Genomic DNA, 16855 nt, shown 5'->3' with positions numbered 1-16855 from the left:
TATATTATGATGTGTGTGTCTACCTGTTCAATTATAAACAAGTTTAAGTGTTTACTTGTGCACCCCCCAAAGTTGGAGGTCGTAGTATGTAGATGTCAGCTGAAGTTAAGTTAAAAGATATATTTATGTATCATGCCTATCACAACGGTGACATTTTTATGCCCAACTATTAGTGAGTGACATGGATAGGTCATTTCATTTCTAATAGTTCGATGACATGTTTAAGCTTTTTCATATAATAAAAATAGGCATAATGCATAAATATGCCCTTTAACTTTGGTTCGAATTACATTTATGCCCTTCAACTTTGAGTGTGCACAAGTGACACTTAAACTTGTATAAAATTGAACAAATAAACACACATGTCCTACATGTCATTTTTTGTCCTACGTGATGTCTTATGTATATTGTGTCATGTAGGACTCATGTGTTTATTTATTTAAAAGTTGGATAGTTAAAGTGCCTTTTTGTGCATTATGAAAGTTGGAGGTCAAAGTTAAAATTTGAAGTCAAGTTTAGAGTCTAATATATGTATTATGCCATAAAAATAACATGGAAAGAGAAGTTCACTAAAAACTGTTAATTTTTATTATTATTATTGATATACTTATAAGTCACACACAATACATTTCATAACATATTCACACAATACAAGTTGCAAATCATTCACAAATTCAACACTGAACTTGTTTTTCATTTTCACAAACTGCATCATATGGTCTTTCTTCCATGCAGCTTGTGTTATAAAGAGCAAATCTCTTGTGCAGATATCTCCACATATGAAATCATCCTGCAGTTTGGAAGAAATCAGTAAACGGAACGTTTTTTCTATACGAGGGAAGCACATATACTAAGGGCGATTGGCTCAAATCATGTATTTGTGTTATGAAATTCACGTAATATGTATAAATGATTTATTCAGAACCCAATAAACAAAAGGGGTTGTGGTCGCGAACTTATAAGTTAAAGTCCTGGACCCCCCTATGATATATTATACTTCTTCATACACGCGATAATATGTTGCTCAGACTCTCCAAAACTGTTGAAGCATCTGTATATCGGATCCTCCAAAAATGCAATGCTTTTGGAGGATTTAGATACACACTTGGTGGTACTTTTAAACAATCCGAGCAACATAGGTTATAACTTATAACAGATAAAGAGGCTAGCTAGGTATATACCTCGAATCATGCACTACTTCCTTCAGGCAATGTAATCAAACGCGTTTCTGAATCATAGACCAAGTCTGTCCCACAACTGTCGAAGATGATGGTGCTGACGATTACACTATGAATAGATCATGATAAATACTGAAAGACTAAGTGTTAATGTCGACTTACCCTGAGCATTTTACTTTGTTGCTGGAACCCCCATTAGATACCGATAATATTGTACCAAAGAAGGAAGTATTCTCTGTTCCACAATTCGGACAGGGGCCCTAAAGATCGAGATTATCTTGTGTTAAATGTCGTTCACCTAGCTTATAAGATAATACTACGCACGCCTAAAATGTTCATGACATCCTACCTTTAAGATCAGAAAATCTTTAACAATAGCGTTTGTGATTGTAAAGGATAGCCATAGTATCAATGGCAAAGCAGCAAACCATGTGAAAATGAAACTGAAAGGCTCCGGAAGCTGCAAATCGATAAATTATATCATTACAAAGTCTAATGAATACTCTGATTTTTCATCTAGCTAGTTATGTATGTTACTCGGACCCTCCAAAAATGATGCCCCAGTGTCAGATCTTCCAAAATATATAGCTTTGGAGGATTCAACATACACCCAGCGGTATTTTAGATACCTTAGCGATGAATTAAGGACCAATATAGGTAACAAGGCGTACCTCCAAAAGATAAGTGATCTCGAATCCAGTCAAATCGTCTAGGAAGAAAAACCTAGCAAGACATTTGCAAAACATTTCTATTACAGAAAAATCATGATAGTTGCATCGTGAGCTAAGTTCACGTATTCTTTTAACATCTTAAAACAGAACAAGTGTAACGTATAACGGGGTCAAGTATTACTCACAATCCAAGAGCAACAACAGCAGCAGGGACATTTAACAAGAACATCTTCAGATAATCAACAGAAAGGTCACTATAAACCTGCACGAAGTAAAATCCGTCAACCAACTTAACCTCGTAGACATCTTGCATAGATGTAAGACGAAGAACAAGCATATCCACAAGAGTACGACATGAAAGATGAATTATAATAAGACTAGTAAATCCCATCGAGCAGAGAAGTACAAACCTTTCTACTTCGAAGACTACACCTTGGACCCTCAACCACAATATCGCTACCATCCCTCTACAAAATTAACAGATGTCAATACAGAAAAGACTAAATATTCCTTTACGAACAATATTGTGATCAAAGTAACAACTAATGTCCGAGCACCTTAAGTTTCATCTTCAGCTTGTCATATTCTTTATCAGTCATAATTGGATTTCCAGATACATAAGCCATAGAAGCTTCGAGAAACCTCTGTTCATCGGGGCCTGCATAGTGAGAAACCGCTATTACTACACCTATGTTAAGTCCCGATCAGACAAAAATACGAATACCATATCATCATTCAGACAATGTATAATACATAAATTCTTCCATACTTAGCATGACAACGCTGCTTCCTTCCCACATTAGTTCTTCCTTAAGGTTATCGAATTCCTCGTTTGACATCATGGCCTTTCCTTCATAATAGAATGACTGTGGTACAAAGCCAGGAAAGAGTACAATTAATGTTATTAGAAGACGAAAGATAACAATTTAGAAATAAGAAATCGTAGATGCTAAAGTACTTGTAGTGCTTGAAGAAACTCTTGCTCCATTTCCCCGAGAGACTTCTTTCCTTTACCGTCAATGCTACAATACTGCAAGATTTTACTATCTTCAATCTCATCCTCCCTGAGCTGACCTGAAAGCAAAAGCGTGATCCCCAAACTTAGAGGGCGTAGATGTCAGTTGAGGCCAAGTTAAAAAGACACGCTTATGTATTATGTCAATCAAATATATCAACCATCTATGAATTTAGCACTATAACAATCAAATTGAAATCAGCATAACCGATTTCAACATCCAACAATCAAATAATCAAATCGTTTTGTTGGGCTAAAACAACCTAAAGATACTCTTAACATGGATTGATATCGGTATTAGCTACAATAAACCTCACTAACTAAAATGAGCTATGACGGTAAATGAACTATCAGTTCAAATCATGACTCCGCCTCTGAAGCATCATTAAAATACTTCTAACATCATAAACAAAAAAAAAAAACACAGTGGCAGAGTCGGAGCCAAGTAGGACTCAATGGTTCATCCAAATTTCCCTCTAGTGAAAAATTACACTATTTATACACAGTTGAAATCATCGTTTATGTATATATATAGCAGATGTCGAACCCCTTCAATTTTTCTTTATTTTTATCTCCTCAATAAAAAATCCTTGCTCCACCACTAAGGAACGGATCCAAAGTGAAACTTATGGGTTCACCAAATTCAATAGCTTTCGTCCGAACTAAATATTTATAAATATTTGACTGTGAGCTCAGTTATTATCGTATATTTAACTCGAGGTTAACTTACCTGGCTGATCGGCGGTGGCCTTAGGAGAGAGAACCAATAGCCTACGTCGAATAGATAACTTTCTTCCACCAAAATTAATCAAAGGGCTAACAGAATTTGGAGAAAAAATTGTTTTTTTCCTAAAAGGAACATGAAAAAGTCGACTACTTGTTATAGTAAATCCAAATTTGGTGGCCATTTGTGGCGGCGACTGCGGCGGAGGTGGTGGAGATGGAGATGGATGGAGTGTAGAAATGAATATTGCATTTGTGAAAAAAAAGAACTTGAGAAGTGTCAATTTGATGAGGTTTTGGTAAAGATGAAGATAAGGTTATGTGATGAATGTGTGGAGGGCATTCAAAATTGAAAAAAAAACAAGCAATTTTTTTTTTAATGGTTAGTTAAAATTCTGTCTCGATAAATTCGTTCATGTACGAAGAAATTGGAATTGTTATATGGAACGAGCTCATTTGAAAAGATGTCAATAAGAATAATGAATTTGAAATTTCACTTATGAAACAATTTACCGAGAGAATACGATTAGATAATTAATTGAATTTTTTTTGTGTTTGATAAAATTCAAGAAAATTAAATTTTCCATATTTTAGGAGTTATTTGATGTAACAGAATCTGCCAAGTCAGCTTCATGATGTTGTCAAGAATCTAGGATCCTACATTTGGTTGACTCGTGGCTGCTTGTTGCTTTCGTGTATCTGCCACGTAAGATTTGATCTATTAAGGACATATGTGATAGGCCATACCATTTTTGTGGTGGGGGTGGGGGGTGGGGGGTGTTATGATAATAATTTTAAGATAATACGTTATGATTATTTTATTTCGTATTTGATTATTTTAAAATAGGAAAAAAAGATATATATATTTCTAAACTGTGGTAAATGGTATGCAGACCCTCCGTCATACTTTAGAGACATTGATACCCCTGTCGTCTAGAAACTAGAGTATAATATACCATCTATACTAACGGACATACATGCGTCATAATCTTAACCATAAATCCGATATTTTTTAAATATTGGATCGACGGATAAGATTGCATCACGTGTTCTTATTTAGTCTTCCGTTAGAATGAAGGGTATATATGCTCTAATTTTTGAACGACAGGGGCACCAATATCTCGAAAGTATGACGAAGCCCAGAGGGTATTTGTATGCCATTTACAAACTTCGAAGATATATTTGTTCTTTTTCCCTTTAAAATAATATGTATAGTTCCATTTTGATGTTATTTTTAATAAAAGATTTCACGTTATTTAAAATATCAAATATTTTATAAGTAATTTACCTTTCTTCTAAACTATTGATATGAATATGAATTTTATCTTTATACATTCAATAATATGTGCTATAACAATTTATTTGTTTCACTTTTCAGTTGAGTGACCTCACTAATTATTGATATAGTTACATATAATTATTTTTTAAGTGATTTAATAGAATAAATTCTCTTAGATTACACAAATTTGCTCAGCATTATCTGTTTGTTTAGCTCTTTGTTATGTTATTTTCACTAGCATCTAGTTTTAGTTTCAAATTTAGGTATCATGTCAAAGTATATATGAAACAATTAAATATTAGTTTTACCATCAATAAAAAAAATTAATTGTCATTTTTTAGAAAATTTATAAGTTCAATTTTTTGCTAAGCTTTCTTAGCAACCACTTGCACATAATTTTTTCTTATTTTTTTTTAGAGAAAAGACATAAAGTCACCACTGAAGTTGTTTCGAATTTTTAAAAAGACACCTTAACTTTGTGGGTGTCCTATTACCTCACGAAATTATCTAAATTCACAAAATATACCTTTTTGACTAATTTTAACACCACTCGTATTGTCACGAAATTTGGCGCGTGAAGGACCGTTCATACTGCTTCAGACCAACGTAAAATTGGCATGTGACACTTCCAATTTGACTTATTTTTAAAAAAATATAAAAACCCATGTATTAATTTTTTTAAAAGCTTTATAAGGAATAGTTTTTAATTTTCAAATTTTTTTTCTCATCTTCCCTACCATCATTAGCTTACCCATGTTTCTTGGGCACCTATGTCTTCCTTAATTTTTTTCTAAACTAATATTATTGTTTTCATTCTTATTATTTTTTATTTTAAAAAAAATAAACTAGTAGTGATTTTATTCCTCCTACAAATCAAGTTTGAAATTAAGGAATAATTAAACTATGAAAAACTCGATTTGGGAGTAAGAAGTTGGAGAAGGAGGTGATCTAAATGTCAGATTTTGACTTGGTAATATTTTGAATATTTAAATTTTTGATTATTTGACGATATTTATTTTCATAAATAAATTAATAGGTGATAGTTTGACAAATAATTGATAATGTTGCCAAAAAATTTCGTCCCACAAAAATGGATATGGCGATTGTTATTCTGGAAGAAGGAATGACAAAAGCTACAGGAGTGAGGCAAAGAAGAAGAGAGAGAACCAGAAAAAAAAAAAGGAAAAAGAAAAAGAAAAGAAATAAAAATAATTAAAAATTACTTTTAACACGTGTTATGTGACTATTAGTGTGTGACTTATAAATATTTTTGTACAAGTGGTATTGACTGAAAAATGGGGTATACATACTATTGTGAAATTGTTCAATGGGGTAATAGAACACCCGCAAAATTAAGATATCTTTTTAAAAATTCAGAACAACTCCAATAGTAATTTTATGTCTTTTCTCTTTTTTTAATAATAATACTCGCATGCATAAGAAAGAGTTATTTATTTTTATTGATATGATCAAATTTATCTGCACGCATAAGTTTCTTTGTTGATAGATGCTAAATAGTTCATATCTATTTTATATACATATTATTACAATCTCCTAATCAAGGAAATGTCTCAAACCTACATTTTCTTAAGACTTGTAACTAAGCTCCTTTTTATCTAGTTAAAAGAGCTTTAAAAGTAATTTATCTTTTTTGAATTGTCAAAAAATCTCTTAAGCAATCCTAGGATATTAATTATATCGCATCGGAGTCCAACTTAAGGCAAAATTCTTAGTTATACTTTCTCATTTAACTTGTTCCTCGAAAGGCAGGAATAAAAAGATTCTTAATAATAACAACAAAGAAAAAAAAAAGAAACAGAAAGAAGATGACGATGATGATTATAAAAAAAGAAAGGGAATAGATAAAATTAAAATTTAAATATAAAAAGCGAGTATATATATTTTATTTTAAAAAAAATTTAATATCTACCCTAGATAATAATATTAGTCAAATTCATCAAATTTAATCATAATTAAAATATATCAGTATCACCTTATTTTTGCGAAGACATCTCATATTAAATCTCCTTAATTACCTTTATGAATAACTAGTAGTATGTCTTTTTTAATTAAGATTTTATTTTTTAAAAGTAGATTATTTTGTCCAAACAATATCCTGTAAACTATCTTTCTTGTGTTGAATTATTTTTAACCATATTTATAATTTCTTATTTTCTTCTAAATGAAACAAAAACAAATATATCATTATTTGGGCCAAATTGGGTCTTTGTGACAGAAAAATTAGGGCACACTTTATCTCCATCTGGAGAACTGTTTTGCTACTCTGCTCCTCCTTCTCTCTCCTTTCCACCGGAATTATTGTGATTTTAAAGGTAAATTCTCTCCTTTTTCAGTTCGCGGCATAAAATTACTTCAAAAAAATACTGAAATCAAAGTTTACATGGAAAAAATTGATTATCTTTTTTGTCATTCAGCTTCTTACTTGTTCAAATGAATGATGAAAAGTGTAATTCCGAAGTTGTTTTGGCTGTAAAGTAATAGTTTTTTTTGTTGAATGAATGGTTTTATCAAGTGGGTTTCCTTTCTTTTTTGAAATAACAATGGAGTGTTGATCGAATTTTGTTGAATTTTTATGAGCATTTTCTGTTACGGTGTCGAAGCTGTAAATGAATCATTTGTAAGCAAAGAATTTGTTTTGGCTATAAAGGAAATTTTTTGTTGGTTGAGTGGTTTTATCATGTTGGATTTCTTTCATTTTTGACTGTTGGTAGAATTTTGTTGAATTCTCTGAGCATTTTTTGTTACATTGTTGAAGTTGTAAATGAATTATTTGTAAGCAAGGAATTTGGAGATTGAATTTTTTTTGTCATGTGGGTTTCTGTTTTTTATTTCCTGAAGAATGAATGATGAATGAATCATTTTTGGTCATTCAGTATCTTACTTGTTTCGAATGAATGTTGAAGAGTGTAATTTCGAAGTTTTTTGGCTGTAATGAAATAGTTATTTTTGTTGACTGAGTGGTGTTATCATGTGGGATTTCCTTTTTTTTTTTGTTTAAGGAAAGATGAATGAACTGTTGTAAAAGTTGGTTGGATTTTATTGAATTCTGTGAACATTTTATTACAATGTGGAAGTTGTAAATGACTCATTTTTAAGCAAGAATTTGCAGATTGGATTGTTTTCATGTGGGTTTCTGGGGGTGTATTACGCGGAGGTTAGTTAGAGTTTTTATTGAATTCTGTGAGCATTTTTATTATTATGTTGAAATTGTAATTATTTATAACATAGAATTTGTAGAGTGAATTGTTTAATCACGTGGGTTTGAGAAGAAGTAGACTGGATAAGTATTGGAGAGAGAGAGAGGTGATTAGATACGAGATGACGTAGTTTTAGCTTGGTTAGGACATGACCTTAGAAGGGTGTGGAGGACACAGTTAGGTTAGAAGGTTAGTAGGTACTAGGTAGAAGTGTGTGCTGTCCGTTCGTTTTAATAGTTGTAGTATTGCTCTTGTTGTTTCATGTCTTTCGATTTCTGGTACTATCTTTTGTTCCTTGTACTTCATTATGGTATTGTTGTTTTGTAGTGTCTGTTCTGTTACTATCATTGTTTTTGTTATTATTTGTTGTTTCTTGTACCTCCGTTAACGAGTGCTTTGGATTGTTTTCCTTGAGTTGAGGGTTTATTCGAAACAACCTCTCAACCTATGAAGTAGGTGTAAAATTTGTGTACCTTCTACCCTCCCCAAACCCCACTTTGTGGGACTACACTGGTTATATTGTTGTTGTTTGAGGCTTTTTTCCTTCTTTTTTTTTCATAGAGAAGATGAATAGACTTTAGCTGTCTATTTTAGTTGAAGTCTCTCGAGATAGCGAGCATTATGTTAAAATGTTGAAGAATGTACTCTAAGTATCACTCTGACACACTGGAGCAGAGATATGAGAAATGAAAAGGGAAACTGAAGAAGAAGAAAAAGAAGGGAAATAATCAAATTAAGAATTGAAAAGGAGAAAAGTTGTCATGATAGAGACTTTACCCTTACACTTCTGCAATGAATCAAGAGGTGCATAAAAGTCGAACTGCTAAACCAAATGATGAGGGTGTAAGTGAAAGAAAATGGATGAAAGTAGAATAAAGTTTAAATCTGAAACTTTAATTTAAAAGCTAAATGAATCTGAAGTTCAGTCTGTAAGTCATGAACAACTCTGGTGCCACATGTAGTAAGAATTTGGTCACTGCCTTACACAAGCGAAGGGTTTGGATTCTGGATGGGTGTAGACTCTTTTATGTCTTTAGAAATCTCAATATTTGCTATGAGAGAATGCATAATTAGGAGGAAAGTGTAGAATGCTGATCCTCAAATTGTGTTAAATGACCTTTGTCTTGTAAGTTGGTTTCTACCTTTCTTACATATGCAATATGAGAATGACTACTTGATATGGACATTGAAAACCTAAAAAACAAATTACCAAAAACTTTTTTCTGCAATTTTCTCTTTGTTCCAGTTAGTTGGCACGGATGACTTCTCTAGATTTTTCAGTTTCCTGCTCTTTGGAATGCCATGTTCCCAGTTGCCACAACATGATAATCCATATGCCATCCATATGATAATCAAACTCTAGTTCTTTGAAGATTGATGATGTGTATTAGTTTTGGATTTGATTTGGGATTAATTGTTTATTGGAAACAGCTTCTCTACCCCACAAAGATAGGGTAAGGTCTGTGTACATCCTACCCTCCCCAGATTCCACTTGTGGGATTACACTGGGTATATTGTTGTGGCGTTAAATGATTTCATCTGAGAATTTTCTTCTAGTGTTCCATATTTGTAGCTGTCCAAGGAGTTCTGTGCTTGCCTGTATACTAAATGATGATCTTCATACAGTATGACAGAGAGCCAAGCCTGCTCATTGAAGTCTCTTTATTTGTTTTTATCGTGTTCTAAACACATATGTTCTATGCTCCTCAACCTTACATATACGGCCTGAGTGGTCAACCTAATATATACAACCTAATATGATTATTTACTGTAGTGAGGTTTTAATTACCGAAATTTTCCTCATTTTACCTTCTGATATATATTATTTTATCTTCTTTGAGGTTTTGTACTCTTAAACCTAATTTTACTCTCATTCTGTTACCTTTTTTTTCCGGCAGGAGGTTGTAAGCAGATATGCCATCAGATACTGCAAGAGAAAATGCATCTATAGCTAATTCCATCGAGACCGACTGGAAAAATGAAAGAGGGAATCTTGGCGGACCAGGTAACCCTGATGCGAAATCTCTTCATAATTCAATTATCTGTGTAGGTTTCATTTTGTTTTGTTTATTTTTTTTGAGTATTTGCTACTGTTAGGATTTTTTACAAGGTTTCCTTGAATGTGTCTGCATGACAAAGACAAGGATGTGGTCATTCACTCTGGGCAACAATTTAATAATGGTGCAAAAGTTGTATGAATCAAGTATCTTTTGGCTGGCTTTTCTATTCAACTGATTAGCAATAAGTATTCTTTAACGTGTTAGGGATGGCCAAACAATTCCAGTCTTTTCTACTTTGGCTGGAGCTTCACTTGAGATTTAGAAAGAACTTGCTGAATTTGATAGAAAGAAGGTCCACTAGTTAGTAATTAGTGGATCCATGAAGAGCTCTAGCTACTTGCATGGTTTCTTGAGGCTCTAAGTTGGCTTGATATTATTAGGTCTTTCCACTAAACCACGTAAAACTGATACTAAGAGCCTATATGATTGGGCTTATAGCTTTTGATTTTATAAGCCAAAATTCACAAGTTAGGAATTCTAGCTTATGGCTTTTGGCTCATTTTTGCCTATTTGGCTTAAAAAACTTAAAAACACTTTTTATTTTACCCAAACACTACAAAAGTGCTTAATAACACTTGAAATAAGCCAATCCAAACAGGCTCTAAATCTTTTCATAATTCAATTCTGCGTATTGTTCATTTCTATGAACAGTCGTGGCTGTCTTCGAGATTGTGTAGAAGTTTCACACCCTCCATGAATTTTTATGCATAAATGCAGAGATGGTTTAGATGCACAACTTTTATTCCCGTCCAATGAATGTGACACTTCAAGTATCTTTTGGTTGGAAATGCTATGAAGTTCATGGAGCAATAATACTGCATAACTTCATCATTTCAACACAATTTGTTGGAGAAACAAAGGGTAAATCGAACGATTATTGTACATAAAGTTTGGAATCTTTTGATAAAACTTTCAACCTGTTGTCTTATTGGATTTTAATATTGTTTGACAAGTAGATTGGGAATGGCAATACGTAATCCATTCCCTCTTCTCTCTCTCTCTTATCTCTGTCTCCACTTTGGGAATAACAGGCTTATTGTGTTCTCAAAAAGTTCACTTATTTTATCTCAACTTCAGGGAATGACTCCATGAAGTTCTTTCAGTTTCCACTCCTTTTGGTGCATTCTATGTCATTATAGTAACTAGTAAGTGCTACATGAGTGTATATGTGTTAATTATAATACCTTACCTCGTGAATTGATTGTCCTCTATGTTCTTATTCATGATAAATACTGCAATCCAACGTCTTGCCAAATTTTGCTTATTGAATCTTAGATTCGTAATTATTACGTAGTAAATTCACAGAAATAGGCCGTATTCCCATTCATTTTCTTCTAAAAATGTTTAGAGTTGTTGGAACTTGATGATTGATTTCTATGCACAAAATGTTCGAGTTAATTCCTATGCTTGCTATATTTTTTTGGTTGTGAATAATGCTAAGTTTTCTTTACTGCAAGTTTGTTACTATTTTCTGGGCTGTTTTATATGCGAATCCTCATTGATATCATGTAGCATCCTTGATGATCAGTGTTCAGGAACTAACTCTGTGTTGTCTAATTTCTTGTTTAATTCAACATCTCCTGACTATAACCTTTATGAAGTTTCCTGCTAGTGATCACAGAAATAAAATATAAAAAGAAAGATATGTTGTAGCTTCGTTGTCCTTGACATGAAAGTAGTGGTTAAATGATAAGTTAATGAATTACTATATACTGGTACATCAACATGATTCAATTTAAATATGAACTCTTTTCTCAGATAGTTCAAGCCTCAGAGTTAATGAGGATACCAATCGTTCTATAGCAGAGGAGCTCACTTCATCTCTGCCAATTGGAATTTCAAGTGCAATTGAAAAGGGTAAACTCTATAGCATAAGATATTTTGTAATCAAGAGTTTGAACCATGAAAATATCCAATTATCAGTAAACAGAGGGATTTGGGCTACTCAAGCCATGAATGAGGCCATTTTGGATGAAGCATTTCATGTAAGTCGTTTTTCCTTTTATATCCTCATGAGATTATAATATTATGAGCATCGATAATATATATATATATATCTTACAATATAACAAATGTATGTGTTATTTTGCGGGCAGAATTCCAGCAAGGTTATACTAATATTCAGTGTCAACATGAGTGGGTATTTCCAAGGGTACGCCCAAATGATTTCTTCAGTCGGTTTGAGAAGAGACCAAGTTTGGAGTCAAGGAAATGGTGGTCGTAATCCTTGGGGTCGAAGCTTTGAAGTGAATTGGCTGCGATTGTATGATCTGCCTTTCCAAAGAACTCTTCACCTTAAGAATCCATGGAATCAATACAAACCAGTCAAAATTAGTAGAGATTGTCAGGCATGGGTTAATATTCTTGTCTTAGTACTATTCACTTATTTTTTCAATGTACACTTGTTAGTAAAGAGGCTTTTATGACCCTGGTACATGTATTGCTGTCAGGAGTTACCTCCAGATATTGGTGAAGCTTTATGTGAGCTTCTTGATGGACAGGATGCTTTGGATGTTGATTTGAAAATGTATAGCCCTTTCCTCGAAAACTTAAATTGTGTGTTACCATTCCATTATTTGGAAACATACAGCCTTTTCTAAAAATTGAATTAGTGCTAGAGTTGTGGAACAATTGGTCCAAATGGTTTCTCTTTATAATTGTTATTGGCTCATCCAGGGATATCTTTGCAAGGAATGATTTCTCTTCTAAAAGGCCATATGTAGAGTCTTCACTGCATCTTGGAGATCAAGACTGTAATGCATCTCTGACACCTAATGGGACCATGTTTTATCCCTCTTTACTCTACCAACATCAAATTGATGCTAGTAGACTTCACGTAGCACCTCAGAGAATAAATGGTGTATTTTCTGCTGAGGAGTCAGCCATTGCATCAGGGGAATCAAAGTCGAGACAGTCGAGGCATTCAAAGAGGAATAGAAGCCTTGCTAATCTTCATGTAGACACTGAAATGGGTCCTCAAATTAGCATGTGGGGCTTGCCGGCAGAGAGGAGCCCACTTGCTAGTAATTTGACTGAAGATGACATTCTTGAAATGGTTTGTGTTTCCTGTCTTACCATTATTTATGTAGAGGTTCTCGTCTTACCCTTAATTTTTAATTATTGATGAACATAGGTCAAAAGGATTGTTCTTGTATTTGTCAAGAAGATGAAATACTCTTTTGTACTCAAAGTTTTCTAATGATTTCAGTTTTCAGCCAACAAAGCTTATTTCTCTTGTTTCTGACTATTTGATATCTAGCATCCCTTTTCTTTGAATGCATATAAATCTGTACTTTGTGTGCATTTTATACAAAAACGGTTATCTACTGTTGTAGGCATATGCCAGAAATTCCCCAATTCAGTAATTTTTAACTTACAAGGCCTCCACTAGATTTCTTGATACTGGACCGTATGTCATCTGATTCTTTCTGTAGTTACTTTCAAATCTTCTGTTTGCATGATAAGACTCACGGGTGTGAACTTACAATTCCTTAAGCAAATGCACAACTGTTGAATCTTGATACCATAAACTGTATTAGTTTATTATAATTAAGTATTACGGTGTTTGCTTAAATCAAACTTCGTAGCAAAATGGTTTATAAGATTTTAGTTTAATTCCCAACTTTACATGAATCCTGGTTGTCTTAGAAGTCAATGTAAGTCCTTTTTCGTTGAGTAATAATTCCTGCAGGTATAGAGAACAGACTGTGAACTTGTATATGTATGTATATACATCCATATAGTTTTCAATTGTAGAGTGGAAAGTTGTCAGGTTATTCACATCTAAGGATGTGTGACCTAGTGGTCAATGAAGTGGGCTGAGAACTATGATGTCTCAAGTTCAAAACCCAACGGAGGCAATAACTAGGTGATTTCTACCTCAACAGAGTTACCCTGTACATATGCCGCCGGTGGAGTCTGCAAGTACCTAGTGGAATTAGCCAAGGTGTACACGAGCGGGCTGGACACCACCAGTTATAAGAAGTTATTAGGTTATTTCTATTTTATTGGTGAAATTTCTCTTCGTCTTCCCATTTGCCCCCTACCCCCATTAAGTAACACACACACACACACACACCAGCAACTTCTCTCTTCCTCCCTCTCTTGCATGGCGGCTATAATTTAAGGCCTTCTGACTCATATTGTCTCTTAGACTGCTGCAATATTGATAGTTTCAAGACACTATAGTTCTTATGTTTTAATACATCATATTTATTCACCTGGCTTCTAGCTATGAACTTAGCAGGTTGCAAATTCTCTGTCCTTGCCGAATTTAGTTTGAAGAATGTTTTTAAATTAGTGTAATACTTCATGAACCACATGTTGTAGCTGTTAGATCCACCATTAGATCATGTTGCCATAATTAAGATATTACTTTAAACTTGTTGTTCATACTCCTTTCTCTTGTTGCAGACATATGAAGAGTATCTTGAAGCTTATAGCAGAGGCAGCAAAAGATCGCCCCACCCTGTTAGTACTCTTTGACGTTTTTCTTGTTATATATTCCTGTATTATCAAATAAACACATGAACCGTGCTCTGTTGGGTTGGATTTTGAACTGTACAAAGTTCACCTCTATCCTTTTAGTTAATCTCTGTTCTGGAAAACGTATTCTCATATCCTTTCTTTTCGGAGAAAAGCTTGTAGCATTTAGCATTTCCTCATTGTGCTTTAAGCAAGAGATGGTTAGCTCAATTGAGGAACTTGTGTCTTAAGTCACAAGTTTGAACTGAGTCTAGTATTTAAGTAGAGATGGATAGAGGGTTGGGTCCATCATCTCCGGGTTTTGAAAGTCACGGATGCCCAAATCGTTGGCTCCAGATGAACTTCTTGTTCATAAAAAACATGGGGCGACTCCCATCCCTCTTTTTTCTCCATGCTATCTAGTGGTTGATGATCTGAATGTGGTTGGTTCTCTGGGTGAAGTATTGTGATAAATTCATGTGCTATAGTTAGGGTCCTCGAAATTTCAGTCTCTGTTCTGCTCTTTAGCATGAGATTTGAGTCTTGCGTGTCTACCATTTCACCACCCAGGCATCTTGAAAGTGAATCATATTTCATGAATATGATATCTAGCTAGTTTTGTGGATGACATTTCCTTTTCTTTTCACTAGCATGATGAAGTGGTTCATTAACGTATTTAAACTCAGTTTTTGAAAGTGCCCTAGTTCGATATATGCCTCTGTGGAGTGTTTCTTAATGTGGATATCCATGACTTGCACACAGATTTTTTAGAAGAATCTTTTGCTAGATAGGATTCTGAACAAAACATCAGGTTTCCATTGTGCAACAATTTACCTCTCTTTATCTAGGTTTCAGGACCATCACGGAGTACACAGAGGTCTTTAGCCAGTGAAGACAACTGTGATGATTCGTAAGTCTTCTTACTTCTCATTTCTGACACACCTGGGATGGAATGAACCAACTATGTGACCTATATTTATCTTTGCAGGCAATCAGGTTGCAGTTCGAAGAAAAGGAGAAGTCACTAAATCTCCCCATTGGTTGCATTGGTTTTCTTGGAGAGCAGGCTGATATGGTTGATAATTGTGTTGTCGCAGTTGTCGCGAAGTGGTGGCTCTTGCGAAATTGTTCCTTTATTTTTGTAAAACTTAAAACTTAGGAGCATATATTGCTGTAATGTTGTAGTATATCTGTACTGTATTATATGACCCTCTTGTCACCCTTCTCCCCTTCCTGTTTTCGAATGGAAAATTTTATACTGTCAATGGACAACTTGTACAGGAAATTAGCAAGTCTCCCTATACTCATATATTCAATCTTGATAATGTCAAGTACTGTATAGAAATGGATAATATCTTCTTGATTTTTGGGATGGAGAGGAGTTATTCTATTTTTTTTCTTTCCCCTGTGGGGGGTACTTGTTATACTTCAAGACTATTATAATTGTCTATGATATATGTATGTTCAGGTTCAAGTCCTATGTATGAAAAATTTCTTGGTAGGGAGGGATTTCCCTCTGGAATGGGGCTTTTCAAAGTGTGTTTCTTTAAAAGTTGAGATTTAATGTCGATATCGAACACCAGATGAAAAATAAAAAGAAGCATGTATATTTGTTGGAAGAGTAGTCTTTGTGGGTTGGTAGCACTATAAATTGCTTTTGTAGTTGCGATTCGCCTTAAAGACAGAGCGCGATAGATATGTATATTTGTTGGAGAAGATGATGACTTCCATAGAAAAGTTATCCTCCCCACAATAATTCACATATAGCTACACAAAAATAGCTTAATTATTCCCCATAATTATAATTTGATAATTACAATTTGTAACTGCATGTTATAGAGAGGAGAGAGGTGAGTAAGACTGAGAGAGAGAGGACAGAGACGAGCGAGAGAGGGCAAAGAGTGGGAGAGAGGTGAATTGTATATGTTAGTTAGATAATTATATATTATACATATGTATTTGTACATATGGCAAGAGGGACTGGGATAGAAAGAAAAGAGGCGAGTGAGAGAGGGCAGAGAGTGGGAGAGAGATAAATTATATATATATATATATGTGTGTGTGTGTGTGTGTGTGTGTGTGTTAGAAAATTGTATTTTATACATATGCACTTGTATATATGGCAAGCGAGATTGGGAGAGAGAGGAGGGAGGCGAGCGAGATTGGGGGAAGGAGGAGAGAGGCGAGCGAGAGCAAAAAGTGGGAGAAAGGTGAATTGTGTATGTATATCGGTTAGATAATTGTATA

General features: G+C 34.0%; 2 protein-coding genes across 7 annotated transcripts; one reads left to right on the top strand and one right to left on the bottom strand.

Annotated features, from left to right (window-relative positions):
- Nucleotides 1-569: 569 nt before the first annotated feature.
- On the bottom strand, nt 570-3868 carry LOC107029023 (PGR5-like protein 1B, chloroplastic). The gene is made up of 11 exons (XM_015230308.2): nt 3595-3868; nt 2808-2923; nt 2619-2715; nt 2407-2507; nt 2260-2316; nt 2035-2111; nt 1850-1901; nt 1528-1638; nt 1341-1438; nt 1182-1257; nt 570-790 (listed from the first exon to the last, which is right to left on the bottom strand). Exons 1-10 carry the CDS (start codon nt 3770-3772, stop codon nt 1188-1190), a joined length of 957 nt encoding a protein of 318 aa, XP_015085794.1. The 5' UTR covers nt 3773-3868; the 3' UTR covers nt 570-790; nt 1182-1187.
- Nucleotides 3869-7047: 3179 nt separating this feature from the next.
- LOC107028307 (YTH domain-containing protein 1) lies at nt 7048-15998 on the top strand. Of its 6 annotated transcripts, none has more exons than XM_015229334.2 (9): nt 7048-7199; nt 9983-10089; nt 11903-12129; nt 12241-12492; nt 12595-12671; nt 12821-13199; nt 14558-14614; nt 15457-15518; nt 15597-15998. In XM_015229334.2, exons 2-9 carry the CDS (start codon nt 9999-10001, stop codon nt 15634-15636), a joined length of 1185 nt encoding a protein of 394 aa, XP_015084820.1. In that variant the 5' UTR covers nt 7048-7199; nt 9983-9998; the 3' UTR covers nt 15637-15998. The 6 variants fall into 6 exon arrangements, 4 of the variants coding, with proteins under 4 accessions (XP_015084820.1, XP_027774950.1, XP_015084821.1 ...); XR_001457818.2 differs by lacking the exons at nt 7048-7199; nt 15597-15998 and adding exons at nt 10862-11005; nt 14032-14136; XR_003580027.1 differs by lacking the exons at nt 7048-7199; nt 15597-15998 and adding exons at nt 10862-11005; nt 14032-14136 and having other exon boundaries at nt 15464-15481.
- Nucleotides 15999-16855: the final 857 nt, after the last annotated feature.

Source organism: Solanum pennellii, chromosome 8, assembly GCF_001406875.1.
Source record: "Solanum pennellii chromosome 8, SPENNV200".
Taxonomy (NCBI): domain Eukaryota; kingdom Viridiplantae; phylum Streptophyta; class Magnoliopsida; order Solanales; family Solanaceae; genus Solanum; species Solanum pennellii.
The sequence above is the reverse complement of the archived record's forward strand: the minus strand, read 5'-3'. Positions and strand labels throughout refer to the sequence as shown.

Excerpts from the sequence above, each read along its gene's own strand:
- LOC107029023 (XM_015230308.2), bottom strand. The coding sequence starts at position 3,772 with ATGGCCACCAAATTTGGATTTACTATAACAAGTAGTCGACTTTTTCAT. Across the intron at positions 2,716-2,807 it reads AGTTTCTTCAAGCACTACAA|TCATTCTATTATGAAGGAAA; the intron begins GTACTTTAGCAT and ends TTTGTACCACAG. Across the intron at positions 1,258-1,340 it reads AACAAAGTAAAATGCTCAGG|TTGTGGGACAGACTTGGTCT; the intron begins GTAAGTCGACAT and ends CATCTTCGACAG.
- LOC107028307 (XM_015229333.2), top strand. The coding sequence starts at position 10,873 with ATGCACAACTTTTATTCCCGTCCAATGAATGTGACACTTCAAGTATCT. Across the intron at positions 13,200-14,557 it reads AAGATGACATTCTTGAAATG|ACATATGAAGAGTATCTTGA; the intron begins GTTTGTGTTTCC and ends CTCTTGTTGCAG. Across the intron at positions 14,615-15,456 it reads GCAAAAGATCGCCCCACCCT|GTTTCAGGACCATCACGGAG; the intron begins GTTAGTACTCTT and ends CTCTTTATCTAG.